Here is a 17944-nt window from a genome sequence, read left to right as displayed (position 1 = left end):
TTGGTAATATTTTGACTATCTCAACTATTTAGTATTGCTCATTCGCATTGATATTAGTTGAAAATATTAAATACCCTAATTTTTTTCTAGAATAATAGCGAAGTGGTAACATTTTTTGTTTAGAGGTTTTATATAATTAACGGAGCTAATGCTCATAAAATATATGAGCGGATATATGTGAAAATGAGTAATAGCTTAAGAAAAGAAAAGTATAGAAGAGTAAGAGAGAAGAATATGAGGAGAAAAATATTTTGCCATAGCTTGATAGAAATTTTAGAAGACAATTGAGGAGGAGGAGGAGATTATAAGAGATGCATGAGAAAAACTTAATTTTTCTTTCCAGTTTTTTCTTTTCTCTCATATATCTAAACACCAAAGCTTTGGTACATTCATTAAATCTTGTCCCAGCATTCAAAGCATTTCATCACGAGTAATTATTTTCAACTTTTTTATGCACATTAAGTTTTATTTTTAGAAAGTTTTATGCACACTAAAGTTTTTAATTAATTACTATGATTAGTTATAATGTTTTAGTAAGTAGCTTCAATCTTGTAATTAATAAACTATGTAACATCATGTATTTGAGTTAAAGAAAATTAATTTTGGCTCCTATTATTATCAGAGTTTTGCTTTAATTATTAAATGGCCACTATATATGAATTTGTGATAAGAAAACACATTATAAACATGATAAAAGTTGTTAAGAGGTTGACATAAATAAGCATTCATATATATATATATATATTTTTGGATTTTTGTAATCAATGTGCCCTCTAAATAAAGCTTCCAAACATAGGGAAAATTCATACCTTACTTATCTTAGCTATGAAGAAAAGATTTAATAATCACAATTTACCACTAAATGAAAGAAGAAATAAAATAACCATGAGATGAAGAAAAGTTGTACAATTCACCCTCTATGATGGTATGCTTTAATAATTACAAGGTAAATTAACAAGCCTAATAACCCCAGGAATGATTTTATTTTTAAACAAAAAGAATACCAGGGGTCTGAGGTTACAAACCATAAGATATAAAGTGGAAGAAGGAAAAAGAAAACAAAGGAAAGGAAAGAGAAAGAAGAATATACAAACAAAGGATTAACCCCAGACTCATCTCAGATATAAGACTAATATAGCTAAGATCGATCCCCTAAAAAAGAATACAAATCCATGAACTGATGAGCTTCATCTTTACACCCACGGCCAGTATTTATAAGCGAACTATATTTATTAACGAGAAGATCGAGGGGGAAAAGAATTTATATTGAAAGCGAATTAAGGGAAGCAATCCACCACCACTGGCGCCTTCTCCATGAACTCAAACTTGAACCCAATCCTCCTGCGCTCAACCTCCTCCTCGTCGTCGTCCATGGCCGGCTTGTTCAAGTCCAACCATAGCATCCTGCCCGGATGACCCATCTTCTTCTTCTCCTCATCATGCCCATGTACAAACCCCTCCGACGCCACCGCCGCCGCCGCCGCGGCCCGGTGCCGCCGCATGTGGCCACCGAGGGCCTGGCCGATGCCGAACTCGAGCCCGCATATGGTGCACTCGTGCACTTTCGGCTTCGCCAGCAGCGGCGCGCCGTCGGCGGCCAGCTTCGGCTTCTTATGGCTCGCCCGGTGTCCGCCGAGCGCCTGGAACGACGTGAACTGCCGGTTGCATGTCTTGCACTCGAACACCCTCTCAGGTTCATACCCACCGCCGACACCGCCGCCACGGGATAGGAGCACCAACATGCTCGCTATGTTATTATTGATGCTATCTAACTCCTCGACGAACCCAAATCTCTTCATTTGTATAAAGAAATGGATGCCAATTTGCCAAAGAGTTGATGAGCAAAGAGAAAATGGATGGAAGAAGAGGGGGGGCCAAAAACATGGATATTTATAGAGGAGGAATTGGAATAAATAGTAGTCGTCGTAGCTTCCGAGGCGACGACGATTCGCTGCAAGGTTTTACTGGCCAAAGATCGATTATTGCTGTCAGCTTGGCACGTCAGAGGTGAGGCGATGATCCTTGGTGGGTTTTTTTTTCTAGAAGTATTCAACTATAGAAATTAGAAACAGAGTAAGAATAAGTCAACAAAAGAGGTTCATGGAAACAACTTTGTTTCACGTAACTACTAATCATTATTAGTTTCACTTACGTCCTCTAAATTACTAACCATGTTTTACCCCTCTTTTTCTAAATATATATAACGGTCCTTTTAAGATACATACAATACAATGCATCATTTCTTCTAACAGGAAAATAAAAGGAAATAACTAAGGCTTCATTAACAACAATTTTTTCTCACTACTCTGTTAATATGACCACATATTCTCGGTTTATTTTTCTCACACCTCTCAAAGTCAAATTGGCCATTAATATTTTTTTCCAACACTTTGAACTCCGGTACCATGCGTAGGTGTCGGTTAGTTTGATCCAAGACTGGGACTAGTCAACAAGGAAAGTGGGAGAGGAGAACTGGCAGGAATTTTCTGTCCATCCAATCACGAGCTGCCGAGTACCCCCAAATGCACCAAATTACCTCAGACGAAAGTTCCTTGAAGCAAAACCCAACGCCACTTCTTCCAGTTCGTTAATAAGTGTAAAATGTCTTTTAAGGAAGCAGCCTACGCGTTGACCTACTTCTCGAACGAAGGGTGTTCCTTTTTCTGGAGTTTATTTTCGACGAGAGATAATTTTGTCAAACATTTGACCTTTTCAGATCTAGTATTCCGCATGTGTTCCTTGTCTTCTAGAACACCACTTCAGGGTAAGATAAATTAAGAACACTAGATCGGTATACTTAGTAGACTTTTTGGCTGTTGACGTCCAAATGAAACTTGAATACTAAAACATACTTTAATATATTGATAAACTCCGATAGGATCTGGAATCAAAAGATCGCCTACGGAACAATTCTTTAAGATCTGAATTTATTACAGGAAGCAATCCGCATAACTATGAAAAAATATTTGTCAGATATTCTTCGGTAGTCTAAAAATTACAAAACCAATTGGATTGGATCTGTAACTTCCTGATCTACAACTTCAAACTGTAGCAGGGACGAAAATACGGAATAACGTGGGTGAGGGTGGTGGTGACGGGTGAAGTGGATGTTAAGGTTATGAATGGGTATGAAGATTATTGTGGATTGTGGAAGTGATTAAGGGAAGTAGATAAGGGAAAAATTAGAAGCGAGGAGAAACCTTACCAACGATAGATGTGGAAGGATGGTGAAGAGGGAGGAGGGAGGAGTCTAGAGAGAAGATAGGAGGCAAGAAATCAAGAATCCAATAGCATAATGAAGTTGGCTGCCATCCACATATTTATAGAGGCTCCTAAAATAATATGAAACCCTAATTCTAGAGGATTCTCGTCGATTGCATTCGAACACATTCAAAAAAGCCTCTTCTCTATATTTGCGAATGCGACACAGGCGTTCGAACACGAACGTTTGAATTTGCCCGACCGCGTTCGAATGCACAATATGCGTTCTCTGTATTTGTGAACCTAATGCAGACGTTCATAAGGGCATTCGAACGCGACTCCACTTATGTTCAAACGCGACTGATATGAATTTTATTCTAATAAAAATAAACACCTAATACAATAAGAAAAGATCATATATAATTAATTAATTAATTAATTAATATGAAATGCTCGTTACAGTACGACTACACTCATCTCTTCAATTATAGTATTAAAGTACCAATGGTTGGCCCAAAACGGCGTAGATTTGGACTCACCCAAGTCGTTGGAAATTAGGAGGGCATTCCAAGATTCCAAGTCTTAGTAGAGATAACTAGGACTATCATAAATGGCAGTTGAAAAATTAATTCTTTCTTACTATGTGATTAACTTATTTGGTCGTAATAGGAGCAATAAAGAGCGTCGGCAGTGACGTATTAAGTTACTTACTAGTATTTGTGTGATGAGATCATCAAATACTCTAGTCGATTAAGTTGCTTACTAGTTGCTCATAAATACTTTCCTTATATATCAATTGATTGGCTGTGTTAGATTCATGGAGATCACTTATTTTCACAACTTGGGATTATTTCTTTGATAATCAAACAAACTGTTGACTCTAATTGTTGTATTCTTTGAATGTATATCCATGGCTAAAGACCGTTGATTTGGCTTATTAGAGCGTGATAAATAGTGGTGCTTGTTTTCTCCGCACTTTAGATGATATAAAGAGACACTGTGGTGTTATATAAGATTATAAGTCCGCACTTTATATAAAATAATTATGCACTAAAAAAAATAAAGAGACAGTGCGAGATAATGCATGATTATAATATATAAAATAATATGTACTGGAAAAAATAAAGAGACACTGCAGATTAATACAGAATTATAAACTCGTATTACGGATATATATAATTTAGGCTCATTATGATTTACAAAAATCTAAATAGTTTCGACCGGGAATCGATCTTCATTTATATATTTTAGGCAAGGAGACTAACAATATACACATGTCAATACTAAAAAGCTGTTAAATATGATAAATATTGGTAATAAGGATTAGAATTTGAACCCGGGCCTGTCCACGCGGGATTGACTTGCATGGAATCCCAATAGGCTTTAAATGGGCCTTCTAGAAGATTCGAGGTAGGCTTCCGCTCGGTTCTTAAAATAGCATGGCGGGAAACCCCAATTCACATTACAGTCCATGCACGACTGGCGCACAACCTATCAAATTAATCTATAATTCTACGTCAACGCAAGGACAGCCGTTCGATCTCGATCTAGCGGCCGACATCCGCTGAAATTGTTCCCTGCGGCTTGTATTTTTTTTAAATTGTTCCCTGGAATTGGCAAGTTTATGTAATTAGTACCTGTGGTTGGTAATACTTTCCAAATAAACCCTTGTATCATATGAAACCATGAATCCGTTTTGTTTTTTAAAATATAGAAAGCTGAAGTCGTAGGACTCATGGAACATTTTGAAGACTAACAGGGGTTAATTTGATATTTTTTCCGCTGCGTTTACTTCCTTCTCCCGTTTCTTCCTTTCGACTCCATTTCTCGTCTTGCTCTCGTCTCTTGCTCCCGCCTCGAGGAGCTTACAAGGCATTTGATCGGATCGGATCGGATCTCGCTTCTCTCTCCGATTCGTTTCAGGTCTCGGAATGGTAAGAATCTTCTCTTCTCTTCTCTTTTGATAGATCCGATCCTGATTGCATCGCTGTTTCCTTTCGATTTGATCTAAATTAGCATTTGATACGACTCGTGGACTTTCTCCTATCTTGTTTGATTTATCTGGTAAATGTTGTTACATTGAATCTTACGAGGTTTTGGAAACCTTCGTTAATTTGGTTTACCGGAGGATAGTGATAGCTAAGGAGATACAGATCTAGCATAAGAAGTTGATCTACTCCACAATTTCTGAATTCTTTGTCAAAGAAAGATGGTATGGTATTGGGGGTTTTGCTTAGTTTGCTTTTTATATAAAGTATATGATTTATGCTATGAAGCTTTCTGGGAAGAGACTACGCTGTCCTAACGAATATAATCTTAAAGAAAATTGTGGTTGAAATTATTCAAACAGAGGTAGGCAAGCTTCATGAGAGAATATATACCCTTCATAGTTCCGAGCCCTTGGTACTAGTTCATTCAATGGCTTGTTATCGACTAGTGACCTTATTACTCGATAACGTGGGTGATGATCAATTGGACTGGATTGGATCTTCGAGTGCTAGAAAATGACACGAACAGAGCACAGACTTGTGAAGTGTGTATTTTTTGCCCTTTGGCTGCGATGATTCATAGTACATTCACACCTTAGGCTGAGATATAGCTTGACTTACATAAAAGCCGTATACCTTGTAAGTGAAGTGCCTCGTACTGATACACTAGCCACTCTTCTGCAGCTTAATATTTTGATTTTTCTGGCTTGCATTAAAATTCTGTCTTAAACCCCCATATAGTTGTATGAAATCATGCAGCAATTATTAAGACACTTTCACTGATACATTATTCCCAATGTGCTTAAGATTCAATATATCATCATTTCTAGAACTATTCCTCAAAATTATTGCTATCTGCGTGTTCCTTATCTCATGTACTCAAAATTTGAACGTATCCACAGGTGCCCTTCTGTTTGTTTCGTTGTCTATTAGTACACCTGAAATATTTTATGATCATATGTTAAGTCTCAGTGGTATATACGCTTTAATAAATCTCTAGAGCTGTAGCTCCTGTGCAAGTATTGTTCGTTTATTATATAACCAAAACAAAATTTAGCAGTAGTATCAGATACTTTCGTGAACCAATTATCTAATGTCCATCAGTTACAGTCTTTACTCTCTAGAGCTCCCCTTAGGAAGTCCATCAAAATTAATTATTTTTCCAATAAATAAAATATCTTTTTAATGTTGAATGAATAAAAGCAATAAACTCCTAATATTGAAAATACTGCAGCCATAAAGTTGTCAAGAAGATAACTTTTTTCTTGAGAGAATCTTATGTTACGAATCAAGTCTGGATAGATCTGTTTATAGAAAAATGATAAATTTTTTACAGATGGTAGCCTCGCGAGTTACAGATCTAATAGTTTTGGTTCACTTGAATCTAAGATCGAAGTAAAAAGTTAAAATTAAAACAATGAGAGAAAGTTAGAACATGACAGAAGTAGATATATCCGATATTGCGGTGGTCGTCGGAGGGTGACGGACAGCCAAAGATAGTGATGGATGGTCATAAGGTAGGGTGACCATAGATGAAGATGGTGACTAGAGTTTTAGATGTTTTGAATGGATCTAGGGTTATGATTTACTCTTACAAAACTAAAAACGATCTAACGTCTACTATAAAAGATAAAAATGAGATAATAAAAACAACTAAACTCAATATTATTCCACACACGATAATTATCCCATGATCGCTCCTATTTATAGGAGTAGAATTATAGTGGACCGGGTACAATCCATCCTATTAATCTATTTTATTTGAAATTAAAAGCAATAAGCAAATCTAATTAACTAACCAACTCAATTTGACTCGACTTGACTCAACTGACTAAACTAATGTTGGATCGTATCACCTTAAAGCAACCAATTCCTCTTGTTGCTGCCTTTCCCTATTCTTGCATCAATTCCAGCTTATTATTCTTACAAAATATCACTGCATATAGCTGATTTATCTTTAACTAGGATCTAGGAAAGAGCGGGCCTTATAAAAATGGATGCTGCTGGAAAGCAAGTATTCACCAAGCCATACAATATATGTTTGCTCTTCATTCTGTGGAGTTTTGAATAATGAAATTTTAATTAAAATATGAAGTTCTTGTTGCCACAGTGTTTATTCACCAAGCCATACAATATATCATGATTGTGAAATCCTAAACAGAGTTTTTTTTTTTTTTTTTTTTGTGAATGTTCATAATGCTCATCTCTTGATATTCTTTTGCATGCAGGATTCTTCTCCTTCAATTAGAAACATTCTTATTCTTGATTCTGAGGGAAATCGAGTAGCTGTCAAGTATTATACAGATGACTGCCCCACACTTGCTTCAAAGATGGCATTTGAGAAATCTTTGTTTACCAAGACTCTGAAGTCAAATGCTCGAGCAGAAGGTGAAATAACAAAATTCTGCATTTGACTTTCTAATTCTTATGTATACACATCCACATGACCACATCTATGTTTTTTTACATATAGAGTGTATAGAGAGCATGCATGTATTCAGAAACCTCAGCATTGCAAGTGTGCTCATTTTCTTAGGTCGAGACATTTTCTTTTAAAACCTTAATCTCTTTTAGATCTCATAATTATAGTAGACTTTTAGTTAACTCTTGTATATGTTAGGCACCCTGAAATTGGTTTGTGTACATCTGTTGTGTCATTACATGCATTATAAAGTATGAATCACATCACTAGGCTTACCAGCTACCTTACATTATTACAGTGCAGCCGTTTAGAACTTTCCCTATGTTGCTAATTTATTATTTATATTATTTTGCAGCCGAAATAACAATATTTGGTGGTTACATTGTCATCTACAAATTCATTCAGGATCTACATTTTTTTGTTACTGGAGGAGATGATGAAAATGAGCTCATCCTAGCTTCTGCACTTCAGGGATTCATTGATACAGTTGGCCTTATTCTCAGGTCTCATCAGATATTGATTACACCTTTTGCTATCTTATTGAACATTATTTTCTAGGTGACAAATCAATTTTTTTTCAGTACTTCTTGTTCATTTTTAAATTAAAATATCTTTATTTTCAGGAACAATGTCGATAAGAAAACAGCACTTGAGAATGTGGACTTGATACTTCTATGCCTTGATGAAATTGTTGATGGAGGGTATAGTCAACTTTTTTTGTATTGGTTGTTCACATGTAGCGTGATGTCAATTGTATATTACTCCTTAGGCAGTATTTACATAAAATATGCTTCGCAAATAAGTTTTTAATGCTTCAGCAGCAAGCATATTTTGTTGCTTCCGTAGTAGATAGCTGCTAGAAGCTGATAATGTTTCTATATACCAGAAAAACACTTCTTCAAAGTTTAAACCTTGCTGGAGATGACATGCTCCTGCAGATCAATAAGCTTGAAAGCTTTGGATGACATTAGTCCAGTATGCTAATAAGATCATCTTCTAGGTCAATGGATGTGAAAAACTTATTCCACAACAAATGTGCTTTTCCAAAGTGCCCATCCTACGAGCTATATTCACTAGTTACTTCTGTTAATTGGACTGGGAGTAGTTATTCTTAATTGTGTTCCACAACTAAACCTCCTCTTACCTTGCAGGATAATACTTGAAACAGAAGCAAGTGTCATTGCTGAAAAACTTGCAATCAATGGTTTTGATGGAGCCGCTTCGTTAACTGAACAGGTCATCATACTCTCATAGTCAATTACATGTCATGTTGCTGTTACATGTTGTATGCTTTTATCCAATCCTTTTAGTAAGTACACATTTTATTTTTCCTGCAGACAATATCGCAAGCCCTCGCCGCTGCTCGTGAACATATCGCTAGATCACTTCTCAACTGATGTCGGATATAGATTTTGAGTGATTTCTTTAGTCATACGTGCTGTTTTTACCAATCGATTCTTTAGCCATTAAGGTTACTGCAGGAAAGCTGGGCTTCGACGAGCAACTTGTCTGACTCAGGTGGCGCCCTTTAGAAACTCTACAGATTCTTAATCATGTTTCTGTGTCATATAAATTTATAAACTGGATGTTTTCTGGGGCATCATTCCACACATATTTTGTATTTAAAGATAGAATTGGAACTTCTCGTTCTGTTTTGTTCTCTGTTGTTCTGAAAACAGCAATTGTTTGATATTATATCTGCCTATAATTTGATTTTTTTTTTCCTTTTTTTTTTTCGTCTTATTGCTCAATTTGAAAATGTTATAGAAATCCTTTGTTCGAGTGAAATGCTTCCCAAGAAAAGAAAGTCAAGGGGACCATTTGCAGGTTAACCAATTTGTCCCAAGTTTTCTCCTGTGAGTGGGAGTTTTCTTAACCTTTTCAGGGAAAAGGCATGAGATGGTTGGTTGAAGACTAGTCACCAAGCCAACTGCCATGACGAACTCTATTCAAAAACAATCTGCTGACATACCATAAAAAGGTAAGGACGTACGAGGAGATAAAAATAGGAGAGACCAAAGGAAGAGTTGGGACACACTGGATTAAATGTTTTAGGTACAACGTAGCACATGTTATAATGATATAAATTAAAATAAAAGACGAGCACACACAAGAAAATCTCTCACATGGAGATCCATCTTTTTAATCAAAAATAAAAATAAGACTTACTTATAACCCATTATGATACTTCAATGTAAGTAGAGAATAGGAATCATCTAACTAATTATTTTTATAAAGTAGGGAGCTTATCTTTGGTACACATCCGAGCTATGGATCAACCTTAAATGCAAGTGTCGATAGTGATGGTATATACAAATGATTTAGCTTGTCCAATGCTTTAGGAACATCCTTCATTGAAGCTCAGAATTTGGACATATGTGATTGTTTTCCTCACAATAGATATGAATTTTATTTCGTAAGAAAACTAGAGAATTTTTATAAAATAAGAATAAAATTTCCTTAAGTTCTCTCTGAATTTGGTGTCTTCCTTTCATCCCTTGGATCTCTTATATATTATAATAAGAGAATCCACTAAAGGAAACTCTAAGTCACTTATTTCTGATGTTTTATTTTTTGTTCTACACGTGCCATCCGAACGCCTTTATCGGTCGTTAGTCTCCTTATGAGTTATAGTTCCAACCATATGGAGGCCTATGGAAAGTTCCTTGCTTAAATTGAATTTTGCTTTAAATGATTTGATTTCCTCACATGATCGATATGGTTTATAAGTTATGTGACTTGACTATACATTTGAAACTAACTTATACAACTTTGACACATGCGAGTTTGTGCATGAATTTGTCGTTATAAAATAATTACACTTATAATCTCCCTCTTGTGTAATTTTATGATAAAATAAAATTTCTAAATAAATCTTTGCAATTTACAAAATTCTAAGATTGAGACAGACAAGCTTATTTTAGATATTGAAAGAGTTGACCCTCATAAAAATAAAAAATAATAGAAACCCATGAAAAACATATGTGTAATGTGAAAATTTGATGCATAATTGTCAAAACAAATCTCAAATTAATTTCAGTTTCATCAAATTAAGAATTTCAACAACATAAATTCTATGATGCTAAGTAAATAATATGCAAGGTGGGTGCAATCTTTCCACTTGAGTCATGGGCTTTCGAATCCAATTCAAACATTGGAAAAGACCTCTTGTATAAAAATCCTAACCCTACTCTCCTCTCCGCGCCATCTTCTTTCTTCCTCACTCATTCCATCGCCCAAGCTTTTGTTGGTAGATTTTGGTCACTGGAAGCATCATCAAAGCAATTAGAGCCTATCCCTCAGCTCACTGATGGTGACTTTTGTTAGCACATGAATTAGAGATTTCAATCGTCTCGTATTTTGGTGCTTTACGCTATCATGTATTCTTCGTGCTTATATATATCATTGACTTTGAGAATTATCATCACGCTATTTGTGTGCAAAATATATAGTTTACTGTATTGTTTCTTCATACAGATAATAATTGTATTGACGTAAGTAACTAGTTAGAAATTTAATTTGTGATTGATATGACTTAAAAAATAGTCTCGTCAGATTTTTCATGGTGATTCAAGTCTACTTGAAAGTTTAGGGGACAATGTTATTTTAGGTCACTATGACGACTTTCTTAAGTGACTCTAGTAAGATTAAAAAATAATCACATGTTAGATTAAAAGACTTCCTATAATAGCTCTAATATCTTTTAACGATTAGTGAAAGAGATAGAGTATGTTATCTCATAATAATCTCCATTGGTGGCCATTAAGAGAAAATATATAGTACATTTATCACATAGTAATATCTCTTGGTGACCCTAATCAAATTAATTAAGAAAAAAAAGACTTGAGCGCTATCTCGAGATAGGGGTGGCTATTAGGTTAGGTTAATTAGCCAAGTTCAGGTCGGGTCTAGTTTGGGCTAAGTCATGATAAAATAAACATGAATACGACCTATTTATTAAACGGTCAAAATTTCTAAACATGAACATGACCTATTTATTAAACAGGTTATATAGAGTTATCAGGTGGCACATGTTATTTAAAATTTTATATTATTCATATTATAAATAAGTTTATTCAAATTGTAAACATATTTTTTTGGGTTATACACGAGTTTTTTTTTGTTATAAATGTAATTTTGGGTGTTAAAAATATGTTAATCAAGTCATTAATGGCTTAGTTGGGTCATAAATGAGTTAATTAGGCCATAAATGAGTTATCTTGTCATAACTGGTTTGGCGGGTTGGTTCATAAAAGGGTTAATCGGGTTGAAGTAATAAACATGAACACAATCTGTTTAATAGTCAAGTTAGATGTATGACTCATTTACGAATTGAACTCGATTAGACTAAAAATTAACCTACTTAAAAGTAGGGTTATCATGTCGGATTATTGGGTTGAGTCAACTTTTGCCACCACTATCTCGAGGTGACTTCTACTTGATGTAAATTTGTAGGTACATATCCAAATAAGGCATATGACATTTAATTAATGTTAACAAGTTCAACATACTGAAATACTAAGTATGTTATCGGTTCCAATCCACATTATTATCATTTATGTTTTGTTTTTCTTATTGTTGTGAGCATGTTTAATGTTATCTATCTACTTTATATTGCTGAGCCTTGGATTTAAATTTAAAATCATGCTTACAAATTTTGGATGTATATGACTTTTGAGTTGATTCCATTCAATAAGCTAGTTGTTGCTCATAGAATCCCCTCTAATATTTTAGGTACAAATTAGCACTGCGATTGAGCATCGTGCACTAGGATTCTACCTCCATATAGTATTTGACCTTCCATATTTAATTGTACTAGTTATTTATGGTTTTAAAACTATCTGTTGTTATTTAGTAGTTACATCTGGATTTTGTTATCACCTTAGAGTTTTATTAATTATAGACTTGCAGTTAGTAGTTATAGAATTCTTATTATTATAGATACGCTTCCTGTCATACTTTTTAATTTGGGTCATGATAACAAACTTAGAATAAGTCAATCAAATCAAATATATCATGACTAGTGAGTTAATCCTAGGTAATATAACATAAGCATAAGAAAATATAGTCATCAAATAAACAAGAAAAAACAAGTCAAGAACATAAGCAATGTCAATAATGTGAAGCTTTGAGAAAAATATTTAAACAAAACAATGAAAACCATCCTTCTCTCTCAAATACAAATAATTTCTCCTCCCTTTGCCACTTATTTAACAAGGGTAGTAAAATGACAATGAAGCACAAGGAGAAAATCTGTCAGAAGTATGAACTATGAACACCATATTGTTTGAACGAAAATATTGCCAAATTAACACAACATTCCAAGAATCCAAAACACAGTTATTTTCAAGCAAAGACCAAAACAATACATGTATTCAAATGTCAAGAGCAGCCAGCAAAAGCTATTTTTATAGTTTTCAATCAAATGCAAACACAACAAATTCTAAACTTAGCTCATGCAACAAGACTCCAATAGTCAAAATCGTCAAAGAAACTGAGTTAAAATCTCAAGAATCATATATACATTTGTTCAAATATCCTCAAGTGCATTTGAACCTATTTTGTAAAGAAATTTTATTTGTCATATTGAATCTACATCCATTAAAACTATCTTCAATTGCCTGGTACGATGAATATCTATCTTATACATTCTAATCACTTTTGAAATGTTAGAACGGCAGCTTAAAAATCTATCTTTTTCTTTTGAGTTTCTTTCTGAACTCTTTACAATATTTGTCCTTAGCAATGCTCATACATAAAATCTAAACACTTTTACAAACTCGTCATATTTGATCACAATTAAGTAAATGTAACAAGCTTCTAAGTTTTATATTTATGTGTTTACTCTTTAAAATCTGTCTTTGCATGGGCAGGCCTTCAGGCTAATTTTTTAATGTTATTTTAGCAAATGAAAATAAGGGTTAATATGTTTCATAGTTTACTTGATGGAATTTTAATGATTAGATTTGTTTGAGATATATTAATGTAAAAGTAGAAGTTTGGAGAAGTATCTATACACAAACCAACTTAGTTAAGAGATATATAAGAAAATACTAACTTAAAGTGATACACATAAATAAGAGATTTTTGAAGGATATACTAAGAAAAAAAAACACCTTTTAACTTTGATAGCCACATTATAGGAATATTCTTGAAATACTCCTAAAATTAACCATGGCAACAATACTAAGAGAATCAAATGTTTCAGTGAAAATTATGATAATTTAAGAATGTAGCATAAATTTGATATATGAAAATAACTTAACTTTAACAGCCACATAATAGGAATACTCTACAAGTTCTGCTTCTAAAAATAACCATTGTGCAATACTAAAAGAGTCAAACAATTTCAACCGAAATTATGATACTCTAAAGAATATAGCATTAATTATGATACTTAAAAATAGCTTAGTGCCAATTATATATACAACAAAAACTAAAATAAAAGATGAAAGAGATGGCCAGTGGGTTTCTCTATCCAATCTACGAGCTCTTGTCTTTGTGTTTATGAAATACAAACACTTCATAAATATTCTAGGAAAAGTGATTGTGTGTTATTATTATATGCATTCATTATGATGATTGTTAGATGGAGAGAGGAAAATTAAGAGTTGATAAGATATCATATCATTACCTTTTTACAAAACATTTGTAAAGTTTTTATAAGCATAGCAGTGGGTTTCTTCATCCAATCTTTTATTGAAAATTGAATAGGCAATTTTTGATGACAAAAAGCCATCCTTTAATTTCAAGCACTGAGCTGAGCTTGATCAGCCAGCTTAATATTAGTGATCACAGCCGAGTTAAGTCAGCCTTTAGCTGCTACTCTTGAGCTTGGTTTCACAATTTGAACCCAACTCTACTTGCTGAAGCTTAAGGGTGGCAATTCTTTGACCGAGATAAATTAAAGGTTTTAAATAGGTTTGAGTTTCATAATAATCAGGATCATATCATGCATGCATAAATAGGTTAACCCACCTGACTCATTCATTAAACATATTGTGTTTGTGCTTACTACCTCAAGTTATTTAACCAGTTTAACTTTAACTGATCATCTATGACTAGATACTCGTTTATTACCTAAAACCTAAATCCAACTGATCAATGTAACCCTATTAATTCCATACGATTTAACTTATTTATTAAAGAGTCACTTTTGTATTTGATATTCAAATATGATTAATTAATAAGTTGTATTCATGTTGTCTTAGAATTTCACTCGTCCCATAATTAGTTGCCACCCCTACTTCTACCATGCGACTCCATGCAGTTAATTATTATATACCTTCCACAGAGAAACTAGAAGAAAAGTAAAATGATCTACGTAGAATTTACTATACTTGGGCAAAGAAAAGCCCTTAGAAATTCAACACTAAAAAGATCGAAGAAAGATAAAGTCAATGGAACGAATCACATATCGGTCATCTTTTCCCCCTCTTTTTTCTCCTATGAGGTGGTTGGTTGACGACTTCCTGCTAAAAATGACCTACCAACATAATATGCTATAAAAAGATTGGGATGGACATGGCTACATGATCACGTACGAAGAGAGAAGAAGAAGAAGAAGAAGAAGAAGAAGAAGAAGAAGAAGAAGAAGAAGAATTAAAGTAATTAAGATCTGCAGAGGGAGCGAGAGAGAGAGAGAGAGATGGCTTCATCAAGAGCTTGCAATATGATACTTATAGGGTTGCTTCTGTTGACGGCAACGACGACGACGCTCGCCACCACCCACGTTCTGAAATGTGATAAATGCTATTCTGACTGTGTGAAGGAAGGGAAACATTGGGAAATCACTTGCTTTATCAAGTGCCACTGCTATGCCGGTGTTGGTCCAGGCTTAAACCAGGGTACGCCATGTTACAATATATATAGAAAGAATTTCTCTAATAATTTTTAAAATTTTATTTTAATTTCTTTCATTAGATTGCAAAGTTTCAAAGATTCAAAAGTTTTCTGACTATATATTTTGGAAAAACTTATTGTACTTCAATTAATATGTTGAATCTTTTTCTCTTGTTCTCTTCAGAGAAAAGTAAGAGTGTGTAGGATGCTGCTGAAAAGGATGGGCTAGAGACCAAGTATTGAGTTACTTCAGAATGGTTGAATGGGAGGGATTTGGATGATATGTTATAATACAGAATAAGAGAAGCATTCTGCTTCTCTTCTATCTTCTATCAATGTTCCTGTATTTAGTTGGGTTGTTCCCTTAAATTTCCATCAATAAATGAAGTGTTTGTTCTTTTGACTCAACCTAATTTTGATTGCAAATATTTGAAGGATTATTGAGTTCCAAAAGAGTCATGAAACTCTTATTTATTTCACAATTCAAAAAATTAATCACATGTTTACTTTAATCTAATTTTATAACTTCGTTTTGCATGGGTACTAGAGTTTGTTGCCAAACCATTGAACACTTTTTTGACTGAGGCATGACATATGTTATTGATCTCCTACCTAGTACCTTATAATTTTGGATTAACTTGTTATCTAACATAGTATAGGAGCCTCTCTTTTTTTTTTTCCTAAAGTCAAAAAGATAATTTTAAGAACTCTTATATAGAAAAACTCTGGAAGTATCTATCAAGTTGCCAGACTAAATTGCAGTCCTCGAATACAATTATCTATCAAGTGGCTTATATCATCTTATTAATTTGTAATTGGTTACATCAAGCCAACTGATCAATGTCAAAGGTACTCTATTTACATTTAAATTTTTTACATCCTATGCATTCATGTTATTACAATCATCTATAAATATATCTTCCCTATATATTATTACATTTATCTAATTTGAATCCATATGCAATATCAATAGCTTTTGTTAGGGCAAATTATATTTTACTCAGTGTGGTAAATTTGATCTGATTCCAAGTTACACCTCATAAGCAATTAACTCCTGTAGTACAGATCAAATTATAACTGTTAAATTTTTTTTTATCAAATATTAAAAGTACTAATGGCCAAACTATTCCTATCATCATATGCGCTGATATTTTCTACCCTAAATAAATTTATAAATGACCAAATTACACTAATATATATCATCCTACCAAACCGTCTTTTAATTAACAAAAGTAATTAAGTCTTTTTTGCATCATTTTAATGATTGACTAATCATCCTAATTTAGCCTAGATTATAAAGAGGTCAAGTGCTTAACTTAAATATCTAAACTCTTAATAGTTTTGACCAAAGTATAGATTTGACGGTTTCAACTAATTTCTTCAGCAATAAGATTATATTTATACGATAAAACCATCTCTCCTGCCACAGGGAAAACACTGTTTACCCCTAATAATATATAAGAGTAAAATTGTACGCTGAAAAGAAAATACTGTTCACCCATGACAATACAAAGGAGTAACAGACTAGCGGTTTCACTTGAATCTGGACTATTAATAAGATTAAATGCTTTAACTGAAACTGTGGAGGATTTCGTGCAGCTGAGTTAAACAGGAGGCGGTTAAGTACAATCCCAATCTCCAGCGGACCACCTTGTCTGTAAAAGACAACGAGATAGGTTCAAGAGGATCACCCAATGCCCAACTAAAAAAACCGACCCCTGCTTAAAATAGATGCCCCCAAAAATCCTACAAAACGGGGGTGGTGACAAGAACGAGAGAGGCCAGAAAGAAAAGCGAGTCAAAGAAATCAAGAAGAGAAGAAAGGAAAAGAAGGATGGTGAAGTACTCCTCATCGCAGTCGGTCTTTTTTCTTCTTCTTCTTCTTCTCAGCGCGGTTCTCTTGGCATCAAGGATGCCTGCAGCAATGGGAGATAGCCTTTCATACGCTGAGAAACAATGCGACAAGTGCTACCTCCCATGCCTGGCGGAGAAGAAGCATTGGCGAATCGTTTGCCTCGTTAAGTGCCAGTGCTTGCTGACCCCTCAATTGTTCGAGAATGAAAAGAAGGGTAATTAAGTAACACTTGGAATCCTTTTTCTATTAATTAAGGTAACTAACTCTTTATATATACATATATATAGCACACTATTAGTCGCAATAATCCTTTATTTATGAATAATAGTGGAACGTCACACTTTCTCTAAAAGCGTTCATGCATTTTTCTATGGTAATATTGGTTGCTTCTTATGGTGAAGGGTGATGTGTTATCTATCCATTGCTAAAACGCCTTACTTGGGGTTGTATTTTTATTAAATACGATGAAAAATGTAAGGATGGTTTTGGATTTTTTTTAGTTGTGGTATTGACTGAAAATGGATGGGTTGGATTGAAAAATAGTGAAAAGATCATAAGAGAATTTTTTGAATAGTGCAATTGGTTTTTGTTGTTTTAAATCCAGTTTAATTCATTAGCAAGTATAAATATAATGAA

The 17944-nt window shown here is 34.0% G+C and overlaps 2 protein-coding genes across 2 annotated transcripts; one reads left to right on the top strand and one right to left on the bottom strand.

The window, feature by feature from the left end:
• Positions 1 to 891: 891 nt before the first annotated feature.
• On the bottom strand, positions 892 to 1898 carry LOC140778889 (uncharacterized). The gene has a single exon (XM_073123785.1). It carries the CDS (start codon positions 1797 to 1799, stop codon positions 1278 to 1280), a length of 522 nt encoding a protein of 173 aa, XP_072979886.1. The 5' UTR covers positions 1800 to 1898; the 3' UTR covers positions 892 to 1277.
• A 3079-nt stretch (positions 1899 to 4977) lies between these two features.
• LOC140778850 (coatomer subunit zeta-1-like) lies at positions 4978 to 9333 on the top strand. The gene is made up of 6 exons (XM_073123735.1): positions 4978 to 5135; positions 7418 to 7577; positions 7967 to 8114; positions 8235 to 8312; positions 8763 to 8847; positions 8949 to 9333. The coding sequence occupies exons 1-6, from the start codon at positions 5133 to 5135 to the stop codon at positions 9006 to 9008; spliced, it is 534 nt and encodes a 177-aa protein (XP_072979836.1). The 5' UTR covers positions 4978 to 5132; the 3' UTR covers positions 9009 to 9333.
• The last annotated feature ends 8611 nt before the right edge of the window (positions 9334 to 17944 follow it).

Source organism: Typha angustifolia, chromosome 15 (assembly GCF_048772165.1).
Source record: "Typha angustifolia cultivar Huaian chromosome 15, ASM4877216v1, whole genome shotgun sequence".
NCBI classification, from domain to species: Eukaryota; Viridiplantae; Streptophyta; class Magnoliopsida; order Poales; family Typhaceae; genus Typha; species Typha angustifolia.
Note: the sequence above shows the minus strand (reverse complement) of the source record. Positions and strands in the feature narration are given on the sequence as shown.

Excerpts from the sequence above, each read along its gene's own strand:
- LOC140778889 (XM_073123785.1), bottom strand. The coding sequence starts at position 1,799 with ATGAAGAGATTTGGGTTCGTCGAGGAGTTAGATAGCATCAATAATAAC.
- LOC140778850 (XM_073123735.1), top strand. Across the intron at positions 8,115-8,234 it reads ACAGTTGGCCTTATTCTCAG|GAACAATGTCGATAAGAAAA; the intron begins GTCTCATCAGAT and ends CTTTATTTTCAG. Across the intron at positions 8,313-8,762 it reads GATGAAATTGTTGATGGAGG|GATAATACTTGAAACAGAAG; the intron begins GTATAGTCAACT and ends CTTACCTTGCAG.